At 31.2% G+C, this 25,903-nt stretch overlaps 1 protein-coding gene across 3 annotated transcripts in view; it reads left to right on the top strand.

Moving 5' to 3' along the window:
* The window catches only part of LOC118195608 (uncharacterized), a 32,171-nt gene extending 11,849 nt beyond the window's left edge, over window positions 1-20,322 (top strand). For all 3 annotated transcript variants that reach the window (XM_085823513.1, XM_085823518.1, XM_085823525.1), the window contains exons 4-5: window positions 9,669-9,883; window positions 18,632-20,322. In XM_085823513.1, the coding sequence (XP_085679639.1) occupies window positions 9,669-9,883; window positions 18,632-20,054 (1,638 nt within the window). In that variant the 3' untranslated portion in view covers window positions 20,055-20,322. The remainder of the gene's footprint in view (window positions 1-9,668; window positions 9,884-18,631) is intronic.
* The last annotated feature ends 5,581 nt before the right edge of the window (window positions 20,323-25,903 follow it).

Genomic DNA, 25,903 nt, shown 5'->3' with positions numbered 1-25,903 from the left:
GATTTTTGGCTCTGGGGTTATTTGAAATATCAAGTTTATGTTGGTGGAGTATCAGATTTGTTTATTCTAAAGGACAACATAAAAAAGTGCGGAATATTCCTCGTGATATGTTACATACGGCTGTGGAGAACGTTGTGTACAGATTGCACGGTGTTATTTCTGAGAACAGTGCTTACATTGAATGTGGTCTAATTCCTCACCGGGAAAGTTAATGCAGTAAATAAACATTAATAATTTAACTGTACGATTATGTCTTGATTAGTCTAAATACCAAGTTTGGTGCCATCGGGAAAGTTAATGCAGTAAATAAACATTAATAATTTAACTGTACGATTATGTCTTGATTAGTCTAAATACCAAGTTTGGTGCCATTTCGGCAATTGGATCGGGCTACAGGGTGCTCCAAACAGTGTCACTTTAAAAAAGATCACCCTGTATTTTTGTAAGCCTTAAACAAACGATACTAAAACATTGTAACCAATTATGAAATCCTTTTGATGATGATAAGTTTAAGATTCTGTCAAACCGCCCCAACCATTCCCACAAATTTTAAAAGAACTGATCTCTCTCTAGTGAATTAAATAATCGAGAAATACAAGTTATAGATATGACATATAGAAACCTCTAATTAATTGCTTATAATTTTTTGTTTCATTGCCATTGTATTTTCAAATAAAGTTGCTTATTGTGCTCATTAATGTACTTTTTTATTGATACCCCAATCCCGTAATTTTTAAAATACCCCAACACTGGTTGTTCAGTTGATGGTAGGTCACAGATTTTAATCAATTATTTTCAAAATGAAAATGGACAAAAGATAAATAACAGTTAATTTTTGTCCTTCCCCAAAACTAAACTGGCTTATTAAGAATTAATTGAGTTTGCATAAAATTGAAGTGAAGATGTTATGATTGTATAGTGATGCCACATTTATCCATTATTAGTTATACTGTTTGACAACAATTTTTCTTTTGGTTCGAGGTCATAGTTCTATATGGGTTTTATTATTACAAATCTCTCACTTGCTTAATTTTTTAGAAATCTAAAATTTAAAATATTCTGGTTAATTGGACTTTAAATCTGGAATAGAATAAAATGAAGACATTATTGTTGATATATACAGAGGTAAAGTTTTTAGCTATCTCAGGCCACCACAAACCTTTTATATAATGTTTAGCACTTTCGCTATTGGTCTTGTGAGGTTGTATTGATAGTTAATGCTTTGTCATAGAAATAGATTGTATCCTTATGGCGACTAACTTATGATAAAGAATAGGATTTAAAAGAGGTAATAAAAGATTATTATGTTTACTACATTGATTACTAAGCCTTTAAGTATAGAATTGTATGACTATGTGTCAGCACCTGATCGGTATTAGAGATCAAATTATTTTTGCAAAGTTGCATTACGCACATGCCCTTGGTATTTAAAAATGAACAAAATAAGTAACAATATGCATTACATACATATGAAAATATATCACAAAAAATATATATTAGAAACGAATTCATTATAAGTAAGATAGTTACAATGATATTATTGCAAACTATATATTTCAGAATCTTATTCGTGTATGATCTTTGCTTGAAATGAAACTTTCTCTTTTCATTCCAAACCACATACATTTACAACTAGTTTCTAACCTTCATTCCATGGCAATGCCAATATTCAAAATGTAATAAAATGTAATCCTGCTTGAACTTGAAAATAAACAATGACACTGCCTTTCCTTGCCCCAGCGCATGACTGGCACCCATGACATCACCACACAATATGCGCCAGAGTGTGAGAGGCTCTTCAGCAATAATGCAAATCAGACACCAGTGTGGGTTGGCCGTGAAGAATGATCTGTATAAATAGGACATACATTTTGTGTAATTTTGAGTTAGCAAAATTGAAAATATGGTGAGTAGATCTGATAGTGGGACATGTTAGATGATAAATTTTATAGTGGGAGTTGTCAGATGCTGGATTTAATAGTGGGAGGTATAGTATGATAGAGAATGAAGATAATCTTTATGTTTTGACAGTTGTGAGATAAGCAATTCTTTCTTCCCAAATGTGGGTGATATCTGTCCATTGTAAATTTATAATGCTATCTGCATTCGTTTGTGCCCACTGCGGTGCATAACTGGATTGCAAGCTGAGCTTGTTGATGACCATGAAAAGGTTAATATTTGTTGTCATTTGTATCTGTCATATTACTGCTGCTGCAGTTTCTATGACTGTCCATCTGTATATACAGCTACAGTCTACCTTGCAATCAGAGTTAATATTATTCATCTTGTGCTTTGATTGATATAAAAGCTTGAAACATAAAAAATATGCTTGATTACTTAAACTAATGTCTTTTGCAATTAAAGACATATTTTCTATAGTAGCATAAAATAATTCTAAGTGCTGTATTTGATCTTCATCTTTTTTGTGAAAAGGAAATCTATATTTGATTAATTTGTTTATCCTCCAAACCAGTGATTTCCAATCTTTGCCTTGCAGTTGACCCTTTTTGAAAGAATGATTTTCTTCATTGAGCCTTTATATATATTTTTTCTGTAATATGCAGCATACAACATAATCATAGCACAAATAATTGCACGTAAATAAAATAAATTAAAAATAACAATCAAAATAAGAATATAAGCAAAAGTTTAAAAAAGAAAAAAAGAAAAGAAAAAGAAAAGAAAACAGTTTTACTAGATTTATGTTTTATTTTTTTATTTTTTACTTATTCTAATTTTTAATTTTCTGAATTTAAGTAAGTTTTCAGAAACAAAATAATAGATTGTAACTGCATAGAGGTGATAGCTGCACCTGGTTATACTGATGTTATTTTTTAATATTTGGCATAAACTTTCTTAATTATTTCTAAACTCATTTCTTTCAATGATGCGACTAAAACCTGCTTCCACTAGGTAAAAAGAGGGAGAAGTTGATAATGTTGGTTCAATAAAAAATTTTATTTAAAAATATATATCTCAGATGCATTTTAAATTTAAAAAAAAAACTTAGCATAACCATATGTTTTGAATAAGATGATTTTTTGTGATATAATAAACAATTAATTATAAATTTTGTTATGCTTTTTAACTAGTAGGATCTTTATTATGCCCATCAGTTGCTGTGCATAGTTATTTATCAACTCATTACTGACCATTAAAATTAGCAATAGAAATTATTGATCCCTTTTAAAATTTCACGAACCCACACGGGTCGTTACCGACTGTGTTGGGAACCACTGTTCTAAACAGTATTAATGCAAGTCTTTTGTAAAAGCAAATGACTCTAAACTGAGATACTTGAAATCCAGTGCAATGGAATCCTAATAGTCACTGATACTTAAGTCTGCACTGCATCATAGTGCAAGAGATAGAGTAGTGTTTTTAAATGTTAATGGACAGAGATGTGTTGAGATTATAGGACTGTTTCTAATTAACTTGTGAAGAACTTGTTTTTAATTAAAATTAGGAATAGAGAAAGAAGTACATTTATAGAATTGAAACATGTTGCCATAATTGGAGCCTAGTAATGCTGGATTTTGTGTGGCCAAAATTCATTTTATAAGTTAGATATTTGTTATATCATGAAAGGCAAACATATTGAGTATTCATAAAGTAAGTGAGAAACTTTGAGCTTTTTAAATTTCCACATTTGGCATTAACTATATTATCCTTTTTCCATTTTGTTTAAGTGGTAGATGTGCTAGAATCAGGAAAAATATTATGGCCTATCTTGTATATAAATTAACATTACATTAACTTAAAAGCTGTGATTGAGTTTACTATCCTCAGTAACAGCCAGGGCAAATATTAAAAATCAGATAAACACATTTTTAAGTTTTAAATAAATTTATTCTAAAAGTCTGTTTTATTGTAACTGCTAAAGCCAATGATACAAATAATGGTGAAATTAGGAGTTGGAGTTATAAAACTAAATTAAATAACATTTTTAATTACCTTATTTGATGGCATATAAGACGCACCCTTATTTAAACGGCCACACACAAGGAAAAAAAGTTTCAATAGCGTGGTTTCTTTTAGTTTTCGTGTTTCGTAAAAGCCAAATAAACAATTATTGTATGCAATTACCTTCACTTATAAGACGCAGGTAACTTTTTTGAGACCAAATTTAGAAAAAAAAAGTGCGTCTTATATGCCGTCAAATACAGTAATAAAAATGGCTTTTTTTGCAATGAACATTTCTTTACTTTAAAACAGTCCAAAAATGTTACATGCCTTGCTATAATGGCTGTCTTCAAAACAAAACAGTACTAAAAGTTATTTCTAGATAGATAGTTCATCATAATGCTATCAAATGTATTGGAAGTTTTATCAACCTGTTAGCATACTATTTTTTTCACTCTCTGTATATTATTTTTTTTCCACAACCAAAGTTGATACTTTTCACCATTTACTTTACTCATGAAAAATAAATATTTTGAAGTAATAATCTTATCTGTTATGTATAGTGGTGATGTAGTGAGACTTGTATCGTGAATTAAAAATTGTTTATAATCTGAATAAGGCTGACATTTTTTTCATGAAAAAACCTGAAACAAGGAAGTTTGGTGTTATTAGTCTTGATCTCAAATTTTTGGTTCGTATCACTTTTCAAATAAAAGGATGTGCTACCAAATGTTATTACCATGTTTTAATTTTAAAGAAACAATATAGCCAAAAAAAAAAAAAAAAGTGTGGCAGTAAAAATAAAAGGATGTTGCCACCAAATGTTATCACTATGTCTAATTTTTAAAGAAATAATATAGCAAATATAAAAAAAGTATGAAACACTTTAGCAAGAATTCTAAAGATATGCTGTTTTTAAATATTTTGTAATTTTGCTGTTGGATTTTATTTGGCATAAGTGCGAAGAAAGTGATGTTTAATTAAAGTTGAAAAGACAAAAAGTTAATAATAAAAAAACGAAAAAAGTGTTTGTTGAATTAAAAAAAGGCTCAAAAAATGAATGATAACAATTAACATGATTTTGGGAATTCTATACATAGGTTTCTTTTAAAATTTTGCGATTTTGCTATTAATTTTATGTGTCATAAGGGTGAAGAAAGTGATGTTTAGTAGAAAAATTAAAAGGACTATTTTGTTAAGAAAAATCTAACACTGATATGATGAACTGAAAAAATTAGAAAAATGTATGGCAATGATTAACATTCAAACAGGAATTCTAAAAATATGTTGCTATAAAATTTTTTTTTTGTAATTTTACTGTTGAATTTTGTGTGCATAAGTGCAAAAAAGTAATGTTTAATAACAATAATAAAATAATAATAAAAGTTTTCTTAGCAGGATTCAGTCCAAGAACAGATTGTTGAACTGTGCACAGCATAAAAAAATACCTTTTTGTCTGATGTTTTAATCTGATTCTTTTAAGATTTTCTTTTCTTTCATTCTTTTTCTTCTTTCTTTCCCCAATGAAATATAGCTTTTTCTTTCGAAGGTTAGTGGACTTGTCAAATTATATAATATCGCTGATTTTTGTTCCTTTTGAATTAAGTGTTCTGTTTGATTTAAATAGTGAAGTTAGAGTTTTATTATTGCTTTGTTACATTGGATTTTAATTTAAAATACTTTGTCTTTTTTTTTTAATAATTTATTTAGAATAAACTCTTATAAGGGAAGTTGTACATACTGTAAAGTAGATTTCTATGCAGTGCATAACAAAAAGTGTTTTCAATTTCGAAGTCTAACTATTTGACAATCAATGAAAGATCCATATCATTTCAAAAATTGTGTTCAAAGTAATTTATTACAGTAAGCTTCTAGCATAAATATCTAGAAGTTCAAAATTATTTATAATAAGCAAATCTTAAAATCTTAAGTTTCATTGCCATCCATATTGAGGGGAAGGAATACCCATCAAATTCTTTAAAAAATATATGTACACAACATCCTTGTGTGCTTTTTTAGTAGCACAAATTATAATAAATTATTCTGTAACAAATGATCTGTTCTCTGAAGCGTGTCAGAGTGTAAGAAACAACACCAGAACTGGAATGTGTCTGGATCTTGCGGACTGTTTAGTTGTATAGATTTTATCCTTCATGCTTGTCCAAGGAAAAAAAATGACGCTAGGCAGAACCTAACAGATTAAGGTTATTTTGTTAAACCAGTAATCAGAGCCAGATTTAGACTTGATAAGGCCCTAACCTATTTTAGATATGGGTTTAAAAGCTTTATAAGTCTGTTATAATATAGTTTAACACTATACTATATTTTAATTTTTTGGGGGTCCCCAAGAAAATGGGGGTCCTAAGTTATAGCTTGTGTAGCACATATGTAAATCTGGTCCTGCCAACAATCCATATCATTCAGGTCAGATATTAGTAAGAACTGTGTTGATCTTCAAATGCACTACAGGCCTTGCAAAATTCTGAATGAAACAGGTTTGCATTTTAGTATTTATATCATTCTTTGGAACAAGGAGATCCAATATGAACATTCTGTCATTATTAATGTTTTTATCTCTATATATTATTTTTTTATTTTAAGTTGTACATTGGTCTCCAGCGTATTGTGTTAAAAATGAATCAGGGTTCGTAGCAGTCCTTATAAGTGCTTATAAGTCCTTATATTTGAAAATAAAATATAAAGGCCCTTATAGGTGCTTTAAAGCCCTTATCTTTAAAGCCTTATCTTTAGCCCTTTTTCTTTAAAGCCCTTATTTTTTTGTTTTTGGTGCTTATTTTTTGCTTTTAGTGCTTTTTTTTTTAATGAATGCGCTATTCTTCCCGGTACCAAAGCCGAAACTAAATAAACAACTTTTCTTCCTAATGTGGAATGTCAGATGGTGAGTCATACTCCCGGAAATAGCTTTTCCCCCTTTCTCTGCATTAACATAACCTTTGGTGTGCACGAAGAGTACAGACAGGTGCCCGTCCTTCTAATGTCAAAGAATTGCGAAAGCAGTAGAAAATTCCGCTACATTCGGCATTCTTTTTCTCCCACCCAAATACTATACACGTTTGAATTTCTATCAAGATCTTAAAAATTTGCATTCTCGTTCTGCTTGGTCAGTTCATATTCATGTTTATTATGATCGTTATGCTTATATTATGAGCATATGTATGAATGTTTATAATAACATAGTTGCAGTAACTGCTGAAGTATAGTAAACTTCCAAAAATGGTTCTGTTTTAACACAGATTAGCTTTCTAAGGAATAATATTCAGAATGGCTTAAATAAAGGGAAAGTAATCGAATAGTCAAAATAATTTCATTTTTTTGGCCAATATATTATACAGTACGAAGGTTGGGAGGTCTCGCCTTTCTCCGCAAAATCTTGAATATTGAAACCTTTACAGTTCGCTGCAAAACAAGCAACAGACCCCCTTTTTTTTTTTTGTCACTTTGGATTGAATAGGACTAAAAGTTCTGCAGTCTACCAACCCAAGCGAAGAATGATTCTATTCCAGAAATTTAACGCCATCTGTTGAAAATTAGAATGAAAAACACCCCAGTTATTTAGTTCTTTATTCTCCCGATACCGGCAGTTGTTGATTCCGATTGCGTAATATCACGTAGGGAAGAATTACGGCGCACGTATTGCGCAATAATGTTTGCGATATTTTGCAGAGATAATTAATTTTGATGTTCAGTCCGAGATTTGTTTATGAACACTTAAAAGAGTTTTACTGTGCTTGCTAAGCAGAATATTTTTTACTTTCGTTGGTTTATTTTTATATGATGCACATATTGAAATGTCAAAAGCATTTATTTGGCAGAAAAATCTAAAGAGCGGCTACAGTCTACCCCCCCCTTCCGCTCCTTCAAGTTACGCTCGACTGTCCGAATATTCGCCAATTTCCAAGTGTGCGGGTTAGTTAACCTTTTACTGTTAAAGATGACTGAATGAATCAAAATTCTGTCTTCTGATTACAGAAATGTTCCTCTTTTTTACTTAAATTACTTTGCTTGCAATATCTGTTAAGAGAAAACTGGTATACGATGAAAATTTAGAAAATGTTCAGAATTTAGATTTAAATTATTTAAATATCAATATGAGTGGAAAAATAAATTGTATTTATTATTAGGTTCCAAACAAATACAATAAATATACCTTATTATTTATTTATTTTCTCTATTTTGAACTGAAATTTCATCATTAAATCTTGTAATATAAGTTTAGTTCTTCATAGTTTTTTTTTTTCTCTCATTGTAAACAAGTTCTGTAAATTGAACCATTATTTAAAACTAAAAACAAAACAAAACAAAACAAAAGTAATTATTTTTTATGGTTGAGGTAATGCTTGTTGTCTCTTAATAAGTACTTCATTTCTCATATTTTAAATTACAAGTTTAATTTTTAAGGTTATGCCGTTGTGTATGATGCAATTAGACAGGTGCTTATTTTTTTTCTTAAAATGTGCTTGAAAAGTGCTTATAAGGTGCTTTTTTTAACTAAAATGTGGCTATGAACCCTGTGAATCAAAGAGATTATAGTGAAAAATATACAATACAAAGTCCGTAATCCAGATTAAGGGTTTTTCCGGATTATAGATCATCAATTTAAATCTGGTAAGATGGCATGCAGAAATTATACAATTAAAAATATGAAACCATAATTTATGAAATAAAGAGCAATTATGATATAAAGGGTATCAAAATTTACAAAAATAAAGCTTAACCACTTGCACTACGACTAAATTTCACAGTTGTGGGTGCCATGTGCTACAATATAACAAGCGGCAAAGTGTCTTATTTACGCCGCTCCGCATCTGCGAGTGCAATCCAGAGCTGTAACTCGAGAAATAAACAATCTCGTTGTTAGGCGACGTGTGCACCATGTTATTTTCATTTTTGCGATAAATGCCTATCAACGTGGTGTTCACGTCGCTCGCGGTTTGAGACAAAAGCATCTCGATGTGCATGGCATGTCTTTTTAGCGCAAGTGATTAATATTTATTTGTTTACTTTATTAAACATTTCTTTCAATGTAAGTTGTTCAAGTTGCTTTGTTTTTTGTGCTAAACGCACATGTGTAAACATTAAACGCGCATGCGTAAACCATACAAAAAAAAAGTTTGTGTCTTTGAGGTCCGGATTATAGATCATTCCGGATAATGGACATCCGGATTACAGACTTTGTACTGTATATTCTTATGAATTTTGTATTTAGATAGGTAATTTTAGTAGAATTATAATTAAAATCATTGTATTTCCACATGCAATGCAGTGCAAGACAAATTTTAAGAGAAAGTTTGCCCTAAAAATAAAAATACAGAAGCGTGCATTTAACATTAAGTAAATGGATATCTTGGTAATTTGTATTTTAAATTGAATAAATGTAATTGACCACTGTATTAGCTGTAACCATATTTCCACACTCTTTTTGCTTTTTTAGAAATCTTGAGAAGCAGAAAGTACTAGAAATTTCTGGCGGCAGTTGGAAGCTATTTAAGGCTGAAGGGAAAGCATCTGCTGGGCCAGGTGCTTAGTTATTGTTGTTGTGAGTTGTTTAGTTCGGTGTCAACTGAGATATCTAAATTAGCTTTCTCTTTAGCTTTGCATTGCGTTGTGTTTTAACGTTTTTAGTAGTTTGAAGGATAACTACTGATTATACTGCGTTATATTATGAACACTTGTGAACTATGCTCAAAAATTATAGTTTTAATTAATTTTTGCATTTTAAATTCTTATTTCTTATTTATATGTAGCATTTTACTAAAGTGCATGCTGAGAAGAAATATTCTTGTGCCAAATGCAAGAAAAGTTTTGGCCTTGATTGGTGGCGAAAACATCATGAAAAGACTTGTGGAATTGAATGGAAATGCTATTGTGGTGTGAAATACACATCTCGAGAATCACTTCTGACTCATGCCAGAAGAACTCAGCATAAGCTGCCTGATCATGTGATGTGCAATGATAAAATGTAAGCTCTGGAACTGTGTTTTTATACCTATTTATAATACAATATTAATATTATTTATTCAAGTTTTGGTTCATTATATGTTATTTGGCTTGTATTCGAAGTTTTTAATACTTGGACATTCCTTCTCTTATGTTTTAAAAAAAGTTCTACCAGTACTACTTTAATATACATTTAATTGACTGCCATGAAAAAAAAATCACTACTTCCTTGATTAAATCGTTAATCACTAACTAAAAACCAAACCTACTTAATTTCGTTGTCAGCAGCATAAACAATTCAGTTAGCATATATTTCGTACATTTTTAATTTATGCTAACAATGTTTAATGGACTGGAGTTTTTCTGCTGAAAAGTAAATGAATTGCAACATTTTTAGAAAAAGTACCTAGGAACCATGAAACCAATTTTCAACCCGAATATCATTCTTCTTGCAACTTTTAATGTTGCATTTGCAAATGCTTTCATCATTGATATATAGATATATTTTCTTATTTTTACATATTCTAAGGATAAGTTAATATTGTATCGATAAAGAGGAGAAGATAGCACAGTTTTTGAACTCAAGTCCATTAGTGTGCTAAACAATATACCAACCAAGCAGGTTCATACCGTGAACTAATGTTCTTTCATATTATTTTTAATCAACGTATCTAATAGATAGGTAATGATGTCAGAAGCATGTGAGGGGGGACTAATGAATCTGAACTAGGTTTACATGAAATAATCACCGACATTGAAGTAAATATACTTCTGATTAGGATTTGTTCTTTATATAAGTGCTATGTTTCCTACAAATTCCCATTTGCTTATTTGTCAATGAAATATATGTCAACATATTCCACATTTAAATAGTAAGATACAGCATAGTTACCAGTTGACATTCCTGCCTCTAGTATCTATTCCTTAATATAGTTATCTGTCCTGTGTAGGATTCCCAACAATATGCTTTAATACCTGTCACTTGAATTCAAAGGATCTCCCTTCTGTTATGCTGTGCATTTGCTTTCCAGATCCTCACTGTCATATTTTTTGAAATTTGAAGTGCTCCATCTCTCTTTGGTACCTTGTATCTTTTCTTGCATGATTCTTTCAGCTTCTACATTATGCTGCTTTTGATATTCAACTTCGCTTAGCATGTCAATCAAACATTTCCTGATGTATATATAAGGAACATAATAATAAACCAACAACAAAAAAAAAAAAAAAAAAAAAAAAAACCATCCTGCGCTGTAGCTGCAGATTCGTTTTTATATGGATTTTAATGTCTGAAATGAAAATTTAATTAAATTTTTTTTCTTTTTTTGATCTCAAATGGACCAGGAGAACGAAACATGTTTTTGAAACATATTAATCGACTTTTATGAAGCTCAAATTCATTTCCCCCTAATGAGTTTTGAATTGGAGTTGCAGTAAAAAGATATTAATTTTTATTTTTATAATTTTGTATATTTTCCCATTCGCATTTTTATTTTTAGAGTTTGTTCTATAAATTCTTATTTTAATTTTGATTTGTTTAGATATTGTGTTAAACCTCTTATACATGGTTGCAATTATTAATATTGTTGAGGAATTTCCTTGCTTTGATTCCAATTTAATATTAATTTTAGAGGCTTTTGTATTTATATATATATATATATACGTACATTTACCTAAGATAAAAATATGTAAATCAAAATCATAATTTAAACTTCCCTCTCTGATCTAAAAATCTTAATAACTTCCATGGATTGCATCATTTCTAGATCATTCCTTCTTGCTTGGCCTGCGCAATGCTGATAATATAACTCTTTCTAACCTAAACCAACTCAGGAGATTTTTCACAATGTTAAAGACTTTTTAAATGATAAAAATATAGTTTTTAATAATGACTTTAAATACTTACTAATTCTTAAATGCAAGCAACACAAAAATGCCTTATACATGGAAAACATTTTTATTACTTGCATCGTTTAAGAAAACGAAAACAAAAAAAACAAAACAAAAAAAAAAGGGGGGGGGACACTTTAATCAGTTTTCGTACAAATGTTATGAACAGTGGCAGATTTTTCCATAATTTTATTCCTAGCAATTGCCATGTAGGCCTGTTTTCGCTAATAAAAATTTTTCTATTGTGTCATCACTAATATTAGATCTAAGTTTAGTCCTTGTTTTTGCAACACTGAAAATCCTCTCACACTATGGGGAACTGTCAAGATGGCCAACATAATTCTAGCCAGTTCACTATATTTTAAAATTCCATCATTACCTTTCAGTTTTCTAATTAAACTCCACTGGGTGTCAATCCTAGCTGATTTCATAACTTCATTCAAGTTTTCTAATTGTGAAACAATTAGAAAACTTGAATTGATCAAAATTCTAAAATGCAACTGCAATATTATCAGTGGCAACATCAATATCATCATCTTTCATTAAATGAAGTAACAGGAAATCTGTTCAAAAAGTACCTTATATCAGAAAAAGATGCATTTGCTAGAGCAGAAACAGCAGCAACTTAAGCATGCAAAATCACTTCATCGTTGACTGGAAATTTATGTACAGTCAAAAGTCGTTAATTCGGGCACCCATAATCCGGACCTCAAAGCTAAAATCTTTCTGCGCATGCGCCGCGTTGACGCATGCTCATAGGCGTTTTACGCGTGCTCATAGGCGTTTTACGCGTGCGCGCAAGACATTTACGACTGCGCATATGCGTCTGCGCAAGCGCAGAATACGTTTTCGCGTTCGCGTTTAATGTATAACGGACGGTATAAGCTAAAATTATCTATTTCAGTTAATGTTGATGATTGCGTTGTTCCTTAATCTTCGAATTGGATCCGGCTTGGAAGCACTTCCGCAGAGAACCCGGTAAATGTAAACATCGCCAACTTTGGCAATAATAGTTCAAACCTGGTAACCTATCGGTTTCATTCTATTTGCTTGTGTGAAGGTTGCAACCATTTCTCTTGCGTTCATTTTGTTGATTATCTCACTGTCGTTGTTCGCATTTGGAGATTTATATTCTTCTCTTATTTATTATTATTTTTTCCTATTTTCCACGTTATTTTTTAACAACGAATAGATAGAAATATTTTCGTATAATTAAAGAAGTTTTCATCGATAGATGCCAGTTCTTGGCTCCAATTTTTATGGCGTAAAATTTTATCAAGATACTATATTCTTAATGCTTTTCTAAGAATAACTTTTCAGAGGATGGCAGGTGCGACATAAATAGCTGATTAAATTGAAATAAAAAATATTATTGATTATCTAAGATGACAGAGTAGTTCGATGCATCCCCATGGTCATCAAAATTAGCAAACCACTGCTGGTGTAAGGAATACAGTTCAAATAACTTGAAAAATAATAAGATGTATAAAGTTTTAGCTTTATTTTAACAATGCTATTGAAGAAAATTTGATTACTGTTGAAGGTTATTTGTATTGTGAAATGTATTATGAAAAAGACAGGTTTATTTTTGTATATCACATTTAACCGGTTAGTTTTACATCTACATGCTTATTCTCTGTGAATTTTTACTACCATATGCTTAATATATTGTTTTGTTTGCTAACTTGAATTTACATGCACTAAAAATCACGTTTACGGCTCGGTTCATCGAGGATGAACCGCGAGCTTGACGAGTAAAAATTTCAATGGCGCCAACGGGTTCTTTCCCGAAGCGCCAACGGGTTCTCTGCGGATGAAAACCCTCCGGCTTATTATTTTTTGCAGACTGTAAGAGAAATTTTATAAAAGTAAGCTTGAACTTTCGATTATGTCAAATAGAATTTCCGATGCTGGAGCTCCCGAAGGATCTAGAAAACGAAAGTATGTTTCGATGTCCATCAAACAAAAAACGAATTGCTACAAAAATGGATAAAGGTTTATCCTTTGTTTATCTAACCGTTCCAAAATCTGTTTATCAATTTCACGCTGCTCTGCGCGGGGCGGGGGACGTCGCGGCGCGCAATGAACTGGAAGTTGATCTGTCAGCATTATCGTTATCTTCAGGGCAGATGTTTTTATTTTATTCGGCTTATAATTCCTTACTAAATGTACTATTTAATTTTGATGTGCTCCGTCTTTGATATGATTTAAATCAAATTCCTCGTCATTATAAATATCACGAATACAAATCAAATAGTTTTCTGGTTGCAATTTTCTAATTTCGGCTATGCGTAAGGTATGCTTTACGCATGCGCGCGTTGAAAGAAATGTTTAATAAATTAAACAAATAAATATTAAGCTTCTTTTTTTTGTAAATTTTGATACCCTTTAGATCATAATTGCTCATTTTATAAATTACGGTTTCATATTTTTAATTTTATAATTTCTGCATGCCATCTTACCAGATTTAAACTGATGATCTATAAATCCGGAATCGCCGAAGTCCGACGAGTCCGGATTAAAGACTTTTGACTGTAGTACGTAATCACATACTCGACAGAAGTAACTTGTAACATGAAGATAAAACTTATTTTTGTCTTCTTCAGAAAGTTCTTCCACTACTTTTGTAGTTGCAGCTCCTATTACCAAATCTGATTTTCTATTTCACCATAAATCATATCATATATAGAATTACAAGACAAAACACAGACTGGTTTTACAAGCTCTGATAAAATGTCTTTAAACAGATCATAAATCATTGATTGCAAAACATGAATTAATGGAATTCTGCTTTGTAGAACTGTGTTAAGAACATCGAATGATGGCAAAATGAATAGTAAAAAAAAGCAAAAGTTTTGCTAAGGTCCGAAGAGAAAAACATAAATATTCCTTCTTCACAAGATAAGTGTACAGTAATTGGAAAATGTTTCATCTGTTGAGCAATTTTTTTATTTTGAGAGAAATTTGTACAGTCAAAAGTCGTTAATTCGGACACCCATAATCCGGAATGATCTATAATCTGGACCTCAAAGCTACAAACTTTCTGTGCATGCGTCGCATTGACTAATGACTAATGACGTAAGACATTTGCGGCTGCGAATATGCATGTGCGCATGCGCAAAATATGTTTACGAATGCGCGTTTTATGTATAACGGGCGGTATAAGCTAAGCTAAAATTATCTAATTCAGTTAATGTTGCAGATTGCATTGTTCCTTAATCTTCGAATTGGATCCGGCTTATTATTTTTTGCAGACTGTTAGAGCAATTTTATAAAAGTAAGCTTGAACTTTCGATTATGTCAAATAGAATTTCTGATATATATGTACTAATATGTAAAGGATCTACAAAGCGAAAGTATGTTTCGAAGTCTATTAAACAAAAAGTGGAATTGCTGCAAAAAATTAATAAAGGATAATAGATTTGTTTATCTAACCATTCCGAAATCTGTTTATCAATTTCACGCTGCTCTGCGTGTGTGTGTGGGGGGGGGGAACGTTGCGGCGCGCAACGAACTGGAAGTTGATTGTCAGCACTATCCTTATCATCAGGGCAGATGTTTTCATTTTATTTGGCTTATAATTCCTTACTAAATGTAGTATTTCATCTCGATGTACTCCGTCTTTGATATGATTTAAATAAAATTCCTCGTCATTATAATTCGCTTCCGATAGCGAAGAAAGTGACACGGAGGTCACTTTCTTCCAAAACGAAAGAATTTCGATTGACAAATTAGTCGGTATTCTCGACACAGCAATTATAGGACTTGAACAGTGGAACTTTGTAACTGAACAAGAAATTATGTCTGTTTATAGAATTAAAGAGAAAGTATTATCACATAAAAAAGGAAGCAACTTAAACAACTTACATTGAAAGAAATATTTAATAAAGTAAAGAAATAAATATTAAGCTTTTTTTTGTAAATTTTGATACCCTTTAGATCATAATTGTTCTTTATTTCATAAATTACGGTTTCATATTTTTAATTTTATGATTTCTGCATGCCATCTTACCAGATTTAAACTGATGATCTATAATCTGGAAAAAATCGATAATCTGGAATCGCCGAAGTCCCAACGAGTCCGGATTAACAACTTTTGACTGTATTAATTTTACGCTTATATTTTGCAGTATTATTTTGAGAACTACCAGTTAAATTGCTGAATGGTGCAAAAATTACTCTTTTTTTTTTTTTTTTTTTATCAAACCTATTTTTAACAATGGAAGTAATAACTACAGCTCCATTTACTTTAGATATTTTATAACTTTCAATAGAGCCTTTTATCTTAACTCTCGAAGCATTTACTTCTTTTTTAAAAAATGCAAGAATTAGGTTCCATTGATCGAGGGTTCTAGATAAGCATTTCTTTAATGACAGCCAGCGTGTACACACATGTTTAAAAAATTTTCTCCTTTCAGTATTATGCAGCTGGAACTGTTTCAATTTTTTCTTCCTTTTAGAACTCCTTTCAAGATAATACTAAATATCAACAATGTGTTCATCCACATTTATTGGTAAAGAAGCTGACTCTTTTTCAGCTGCTAAATTTAAAAGGTGACAGGTGCACCCCATAATCTGCAAATCTGAATTTTCCTTTCTTAAGATGCCCGCAACACCAGTCTTCAAGCCTACCATTACTGGTGCATTATCGGCACCAAGTGCTAAGCAATTATCCAGAGGGATTGCATTTTCTTTTAAAGTTTTAACAATGAGCTGTACTATATTAAAGCCTGTCGAATGTCCTTCTAAAGTGGGGACAGAAAGTAAACTGCACTCAATTTCTGAAGACTCTGTATTAAGAAAAGAAACAACAATTGGATGCAGTTTTGAATCAGTATTATTGCTTCCATCCGTAGAGAGGCAGAACGGAGCTGTTTTAATTCACTCAATAACTGAAGATTTATTTTTTGAACCCATTTCTTTAACAATTGCACCTATTTTGGTTTTTGCACTTGAGTATTTCTTAGCGATTTCACTATCAGGAAACATTTTTCTAAATAAAGCTGCAGCGTGATCCGATGCATTCAGTGGCAGGTTGTGCTCCAGTAGAAAGGCAGAGAACAGACTTTCTGCATTAATAACTTTTTGGTCCTTTGTTTCCGAAGAAAAAATTTAGTTTTTCGTTTTTTTCAAAACAACTCATGTTGTCCTTGTGTTTTTGTGTACGCACATGTTTGAGAACATCCGCCCTTCCACGATGCGAAATCGAAAAATCGCAATGACAGGCGTTACATATCGCAAATTTATTACATTTCCTTGAGGAAATAACGGAAGGAAAGTCAACTGTGTACGATTTTTTAAACGTACACGAGTATTTCACCTTTTCGAAGACATAACAAAAGATGATAATTTCTAAAACTATTTTCCGAAGGCACGTGTACTCACACAACTCAGGACAAGATGAACGAAATAACTAAAGAACATCCAAATAACAGCCTTGAGCTTGCTCTGTGCTCGTTGGCTAATATATGCCAGATGACACGAAGTGGAGCTCAATGCCCATTGGAGAACTGGAGAACGACATTTCTGGATACACTCACAAAGCAGAAATCCTCATCTGATTCACAAGGTTTTGTTTTAGATATATAATCGACATAAAATTCAATTGCTTTCAGACGTCCAAAATCACTTCTTTTTTGTTCATGTAACGAAGTATTAAGCCAAGTTCAATAAAAATCGTGAGAAATTTTAAGAATAAGAAAAAGTCTGGAGAAATATATTGTAAATCGGGTTGGCGAGAGAGTGGTCGAAAATCGGGAGTCTCCTGCCTAAATCAGTTGAGAGTTGGCAACTCTGCCAACTGAACTGAAACTTTTTTAAGCTAAACCAAAACCTTTCTCTTCTATTGATATATATTCTATTGATGAAAGACTGCCATATTGGGTAACTGTGCAGTTAGCTTGCAGCTCAGTGGCCGCTTGGACAACATTTCATTTTGCTTGTGCTTTGTTGTATGTTAATTATGCTATTATTAAAAATGTGATACTGATAAACTCTTGATAATTGTGGCCTGCGTGTTATGCCCATAATAATGTGTGATGAAAAATATGTTTTCAATAATTAGTTTGTGTCCAGCAATAAAGATTACGTTCAGTCAGCTACATCGGTCTACCAGTCTGTTCTTTGACTGTCATCTTTCTAATTATGCAGCAGTCTCTCCCAAGTTATTGTCACACACACACACACATATATAGAGAGAGAACATTTTTTTCATTAAAATGATGTTTACTCATCCTAGCTCACAGAATAACATCTCTGAGTTTGGAGACTCAATTCTGGAATGGTCTGTGTTATAAAGAATAATTATGACTCGGTCTTCTGAAAAAAGGTTGAAAAGGGAGTAATAAATAATGATGATGTTTTGTATCAGAATTCATATATATGATCATGTAATCCTTCCTATCTTAACTTGTCAATCACAGGCTCATATTTGATACATATAATTCTAGCATTAATATTTTCTTTTTTAATATATAAAACGGTAAAATTCTACTGGTTGGTGCAGCAAAATTAAATATTTAAGAAAACTGGATGACATCATTAGTTCAGAATTGTCTTTAATCTCACTATCACTGAGCTTAGATATTTGATGAAGTATTCTATTGATGAAATCACAACTAGACACAGCTAATTCTGATTAGCTATTATTCAGAAAGGAGTACAGTGTTATAAATAATGATAGCGAAGATGCACTGTACTGAAAAATTGGAATATTGTTACTAATAAATGCTTGAAATTCTTTTCAAGTATTTGAAGTAAATTCATTTATAATTATTTTGAGTGCTTTTTGGATTGTATTAAGTGTATTTTAAATTTGTGATTGGATTTAATTTCATACACAATTTTATTATAAACTAATACATGCTTTCCATTATTTTTATAGGAAGCAAAATAATATGAATGTACAATGTAGAGAGAACCCTGTAATAGTTCTAATACAGCCTGTCATCCAGAACTTAACTTGCGTTCAACCAATGCAAATATCAGCATCAAAACCACGACCTATACTTCCAAAGGCTTCGCCTCCTGTTTTGTTAACACTGCCAGTTCCAGTAAACTTTGTTTTTAACCAACCTCAGTCATTTATGAGCAATACTGAGCAATCAAATCAAACTGATTCTGTATCTGATCATTGTGATGATCAAAGTATTCAGAACCATCAATTTCAGTCCCAAAAGACTATTGCAACGCAAACTGCATGTGAATTAGAATATCCTCTAAAGCTACGAGAATCTAAAGCTTCACAGTGTAATCGAAGAGTTCCAAAATCAATAGAGGTAGGTACAGAAAGTATTCATACTCAAACAGCAGAGAGTGCTGTTGTGAAAATTAAGAAAAGGAGGTCTCGTAGGAAATCTGTAGCTATAACTACAGAAGCCAGTGTTGTAACTGATCAGAATGTGGATTTAAATCAGTCACTGTGGCCTGGTTTCCATGATTTCATATTCCAGCAGACGGATAATATAAATATTCAATCTTTTAAAAATTCTGCAGCTACACAAACTAATTCTAACAAGGTTTTATGTGACTCTCAAACAATTACAGATGAGGAATTATTTAAATTTACTTGGGATGATGTAGCAAAGGAAAAAGATACCAGTGAGACTTGTAGCTCACCGTTCGAAATATTATCTGATCTAGCAGCTGTTGATTCATTAACTACTTTGCAAGAAGATATAAACCATAATACTTTATCTGAGTTAAACATTTTTGCCAACAATGCCGTTGCTGACAACGCATTTGATTCTACTGTTAAAACGTACAGTACTGAAAATAGTTCTTTCCAGAATCCACCTTTGGAGAAGGATATTACCAGTGAAACTTGTTCTCTTTTTTCAGTATTTGGGAATTGCTCTAAACCGGAGTTGCAAAATAAAGTATCTCAACCTACATTATCTGATATACACACGCAAACTATGGCTTCTACTATCTTAGATGATAATTTACTTGCAAATATGGAAACACAAACAACTGATGATTTCATCTTTTCAGATTTGGAATTTTCTGATACTGAAACACAAACTCCATGGGAAGATTTCCCAAATATTGATGATTCTCCAATGCAGGCAGATCAGTTATCAATAGAAATTCAAACAGATTTTTCATCTTTCAATCCTGGGCTAAATCAGGATCCATACAAATTTATAAATAGCATGGATGTGCAGAGCATGATTGGTGGCTGTTCAAATAAAGAGACATTGGGTGTTAATATTGAAACTCAAACTCTTGATAAATTAACCTTTCCACAGTTTACCAATTCTGAATCTCAAACATTAGATATGTCTGATTTCTTATTTACTTCCTAAGTTCAAATTAAAGGAGTTATTTATAAATAACACTGTAGGTCCTCCAGCAAAAGTTTTTGCAGAAAGATTGAACAAATTTAAAGCTACTAAGTGCATTCCACTATGTGTATTTTGTATAAATTAGAGGATAACTTTTGTTTTTATAAAAGTTGTAAAATTGTTGTTTATCTGTTTATTTATAAAATGTATTTATTGTTTTATATTATGTTTATTTTCCTAATTTTGAATCCTTTGTTAAAATAATAAAATTTTATTAACTTGTTTGTAACTTTCGTTTATGTATTAATTCATATAACATGCACATGCCGATTTGGTGCTAATTTTCTAATCTGTATTTGAGTCAGTAAAACCTTTTAAATAGTTTACATAAATTATTTTGAGTCATCAAATATTCTAGTAAATTCAGTAGCTAATTATTAATTCAAAAATATTACTTTTTGGTAATTGTTATTTAATGAAGAATTTTACATTGATGGGAACTGATAACATAGTTGCATTTATAAAAATACAGAATGTCTTTTCATATATGCTTTTGAACAATAGCACAACACTGTAAATTCCTTTATAAAGATAAATTAGAAGAGACTCAAATGTCTCTAAAGGTTGTAATAGTCCTCATCTGGATTATTAATAATTATTAGGTTGAGACACTGTTGTGACACTGCAAGTGTTATTGTTTGAAACATAATTTTATTACCAATGATAATTATGTAATTACTCATAGAAGTTTTTTTTTTTTTTAAATAATCTGGTTTTTTCTAACTAGGCATTTGTTGATATCATGATAGATACCTGTAACTGTTTTACTATTTCATGACTATTGAATAGAGTGTACCAGAGGCAGAACTAATATTAATCCACTGAGAGAATAAAAGAGGCATCATTAACATTCATGCTGTATCCGGAATTCAAATCCAATACCATCAGTATAGTAATCAGCCTGTGTTCATCATTCTGATTGGGATAGCTTAAGTAAGGTTCCCATTCATCTTCAGGTCCAATGTTTGATAAAAGTCACATTATTCCAAATTCATCTATGATGCCCTCCCTTTTTAAATGTTTTTCTTGAGGAAAGAATATTAAGTACAGATTTTTCTTCTTTTTAGCCCAGAAGGGATATTTGTCTCCAAACAGTATTTTGAGCCAAATCACTGAAAGCGGTTAATCACTTTTCAAATTCTTGGCATCAAATATTATCGCTCTATATTGTATTTAAAGAAATTAAATAATGAATAATCTGTATGAATGTATGTAAAGGAGTTACCACATCTAGCGAAGGTCTCCGCTAGATGGAACATTTCTGAGAAATGAGATTCTGGTAGCATTGGTTTAAACGGGAGGATTCCTAGAAAAAACAGTTCTGCTGGAAGTGAAGTCCTGCCTAGCTATGGAAATAATGTCTCTGCTATGTGGGATATATTGAAACTTCGCCAAAAATATTTCGTCTGCAGCTCTGTCCCCGTTAGAGACTAACCAATCAGACAAAAGTTCTGCTTCTGAAGGATCATGTTATCACAGTCTGAGCAATAATCGATTACTGTTTGGCATTTAAGTCTGTTTAGTAAGTGAAAATGGTAACCTAGCTACGTAGGTTTTGTAGAAATTTGCGGGTTCTGAGAAATGTCTCTTTCGACGTCCAGTCCTACATAGTGGAAGCATATGTGATAGGGTCTAAGTTTCTGACATTGTGAAAAAACAAAGGTACCTAAATTCATCAAATTTTGAATAACATAGTCCTCTACCTGAATGTGGACACCTAGAAGCCCAAATTTCGAATTTGTTTTGTTATCTATTTCATATTTTCTAAAACTTTTAAATGGGGGTAACCCGCCCCTTTGGGCATAATATAAAATCTTATAATTTCAGATTTTAAAAAATTAATTTATTTTTAAACATGATGCTATTCTTCCCAGTTCAATCACCTCTGGTAATTTTGTACTAGCTCTAATAACTTTTATAAATGGTTAGTGGTCTACCACCTTATCTAATATCTTCTTATTAAATTATAACGGTAACTATATAAAAATTAGACTTGTGGATCATGTTCAGTATTGAGTGCAGTAGAAAAAATAGTGAGAAAACAAAACCAAGTTTAACTGAAGTACAAAATCTGTTATATATGTATATTTGAATGATGTGATTTGAGATGTAAACAGTTTTTAACCCAAAGGGCTATTAATTTCGTTTTGGCATTTTGCATTGAAAACTTTAAATGTCCGTTTCACTTTTGAAATTGTTGCCACCAAATATTATTGCCCTGTGTTATATTTAAAGAAATTAATGAAGAGGCTGCATAAATGTATGTATGTTTCTCGCATTGTGATAAAACGATGGTACCTACAACCATCAAATTTTGAATAATGTAATCCTCCACCGAATATGGGCATCTGGAAGCCCCAATTTGGAATTTTTATTATTGATTTCAAATTTTATAACATTTTAATGTATTTTTTATTAACAAACTCAATGATTTCAAAGCGAGCAATAGCAATATTATATGAAAAAAAAAGCATTTTTATCTCCAGTGCCTGAGACTGTACATCCGAAATTCTAAAGATGTGCTGATTATTTTGCGATATTGCTGTTGAATTGAATTTATGGTTTAAGTGCAAAGAACATGACATTTAATAAATAAAGGCAACACTAAAAAAAAAAAAAAAAAAAAAACTTTGAGCGTAATGTAAAATCTGAAAGCTTTCAGATTTTTTTTTTTTTTTATTTCAATGTATTGTACCTTTACCTTTTTATGTTATAATATAAGGAAGGGTAATAAAGAAAGATTCCTTCATTGTAATGAACCGATCCCTTTATTTCATTACAACAATTTCTTTAATGTAACAAAGCAAACACTTTGTGGAAGAAAAATGGAAAGGAACCTATCATTTTTTCATAATTACTATTAGTCCAAAGGGGCAGTTTGCCCAGAAGGACTTTTAATTTCATTTTGGCATTTTGTGTTGATTCACTTTTCAGATTGTTGCCACCCAATATTATCGCCCTGTATTAAAGAAATTAAAAGAATGAAGAATCTGCATCAGTGTATGTATGTTTCTCGCATTGTAATAAAACATTTCCAAGAGCCATTCAGTAACGTAATCCTCCTGCGAATATCGGCATCTCGAAGTCCAAATTTGGAATTTGTTTTATTATTGATTTCATATTTTGTAACACTTCAACGCATTTTTTATTAACAAAATCAACGATTTCAAAGCGAGCCATGGCAACGTTGTACAGAAAAAACATTTTTATATCCAGGGTGTGAGACTGTGTATCAGAAATTCTAAAGATATGCTCATTTAAAAATTATTTTGAGATGTTGAACTGTATGTTTAAGTGCGAAGAACATGATATTTAATAAATAAAGGTAACACACAAAATGTTAAAAAAAACGCCTCTTTGGACGAATTTAAATCTGAAACCTTTCAGATTTTAATTATTTCCTATTTCGTTTACTTTTGTTTACAGTTTAAAGCATGTCTGTAATTGCTAAATTTACGGAAAACGAATTAAAAACTGTTCAATGAGTAGTTAGACTTAATTGTTGCGGAAAGCTCGAAAATTCTTGATATAAAGAATATAGTACAGTAAAAGTAATGTTTCTAAAATTGATCTTGAAGAATTAGTGAAAAATGCAGTACACACAACTGCTTATAGTTGACAGCACAATGTGATGAACCGATTTTTTATCGTGTGCACCATCGTATAGAGCCGAACAAAATCTTTTAAATTAAGTTTTAACAGATTTTGATGCAATTCTGATTTTTTTAGGAAAATCGCTGGATATTTTCGGTATTTTGACGTAAACAATTGTTTGGAATAAAAGAGTGTTTGTTCATAGTTGACAAATATTTCAGTTAAATAATTCGATTGATAACATGTCAGTGAGATTAAAATGATAAAATTGAAAAAAAAAATTAAAAATTTGTAAAGTAATCGTTTATTTTAAAACTCATGAAATAATTAATGAACTAAAAGTAAAAAAATATGCAGTTTATTGGGAGTAAGCGATTAAATAATTCTCTTTACATAATTCATCTACAATTTTAAATTACTAATAGCATAAACAATAAAAGTATAGGCGCCTAACAAAACCCAATAATCGAACTGCATTGTCAAAAATGTAAATCGCTATCTTTACACATTTAAGGCACACCACACTTTTATTGTTTGTAATATAAAATTGTAGATGAATTTTATGAAAAGGATTACTTGATCCTCTTCAAAGGATTGAAAAGGATTCCCTTTGAAGAGGGTGAATCCTTTTTTGAAGAGGATTATTTGGATTATTATGATGAGGATATGGAATATTTGATCTCTTGCTCTCATTAAATTACATAATAAATTATTTTTAATTTTTAAGTTCATTAATTATTTTGTGAGTTTTAAATAAAGGATTATCTAAAAACGTTTTAGTCCAAAGGTTGCTTTGTCCCTGAAATTATTGTTTTCGATTTGCGTTGAAAACTTTAAAAGGCTGTATGACTTTTCAAATCGTTGCCACCAAATACTATCGCCCTGTATTATATTTGAAGAAATTAAATAATGAAGAATCTGCATAAATGTATGTATGTTTTTCGCATTGTGATAAAACAACTGTACCCAGAGCCATCGAATTTGGAATAACGTAACCTTCCACCAAATGTGGGCTTTTGGAAGCCCTAATTTGGAATTTGAAATATGTTTTATTACCAATTTCATCTTTTGTTACACTTCAAGGAATTTTTGATTAACATACTAAACGATTTTAAAGCGAGCAATGGCAACACTCTACGAAGAGGGGAGGAAAAAAAAAAATCTCCCTTTTTATATCCAGCGCGCAGAACTGTGTATCGGAAATTCTAAAGATATGTTCATTTTAAAATTATTTTGCGACATTGCTGTTGAACCGAATTTTATGGTTTAACTGCAAAGAACATGATATTTAATAAATAAAGGTAGCACACAAAACGTTAAAAAAAACGCCCCTTTGGACGTAATTTAAAATCTGAAACTTTTCACATTTTTTATTTTTTGTATATTTTTATTGTTTTATTTTCTTTATAGGATTTCACCTAATGACAGTAGTAAATCTAAATATTATTTACCTTGGTAATGAATGAATGTGGCCGCCACCTTCTGATTTCATTGGTTAAAGATAAAACGAATATGATATGTTTATAAAATCTTAATATATTAAAAATACATAAAGTGAAAGATAGCTTCAGTTGATGATGGTCAACTTTTTAGACTGTCATTGGCTGGATGTTAGCAAGTTATCTAACAGCAGAAGTGGGAACCTCTTTGTAAGTTAAAATAGGAGGCAACTTGTAGCAAAAGATATAAGCAGACATTTTAAGAAGGGTTTATCCTTGTGTTGAACTCTGTAGTTTCCATATGAAAAGGTTTAGTGGTTGATTTTAATTAAGACAGAGCATCTGAGTGCTGTCTGCCAATCAGGCTTAATCGATTCGCAATAATCTCCTATTTTCCGATTGTATAGAGAAAACTGCTAAGAAAAACTAATAAGACTTTTCCAAGAGTTTAAAAACTTCAGTTAGGATTTTTAATGTATGCACACGTTCTATAGTGAAATTATGCCAGTTTTTATCAGCCTTCAGGTATATGTGAAACTCGAATTTAAAGACCTAGAAGTTGAGTCTGTCCGCCTTCCTGCACTACACCGATAATCATGAGACTTGTTAACAGAAATGATTATTTAAAGAAGAAAAATGAGGTCGATTTCCTTCACCCAGGATAAATACTCACACAATTTGTAGGTTCGCAAATGACAATGGTTTTGAGGTGTTAGAAAACCCTTGCATTTTCAAAACGGTGTTGCATGACATTGGATTTATTGATAAAACATTGTG

Source organism: Stegodyphus dumicola, chromosome 1 (assembly GCF_044657685.1).
Source record: "Stegodyphus dumicola isolate Sdum_Otavi_A_Nest chromosome 1, ASM4465768v1".
Lineage (NCBI taxonomy): Eukaryota > Metazoa > Arthropoda > Arachnida > Araneae > Eresidae > Stegodyphus > Stegodyphus dumicola.
This window is presented reverse-complemented; position numbering and strand designations above follow the sequence as displayed.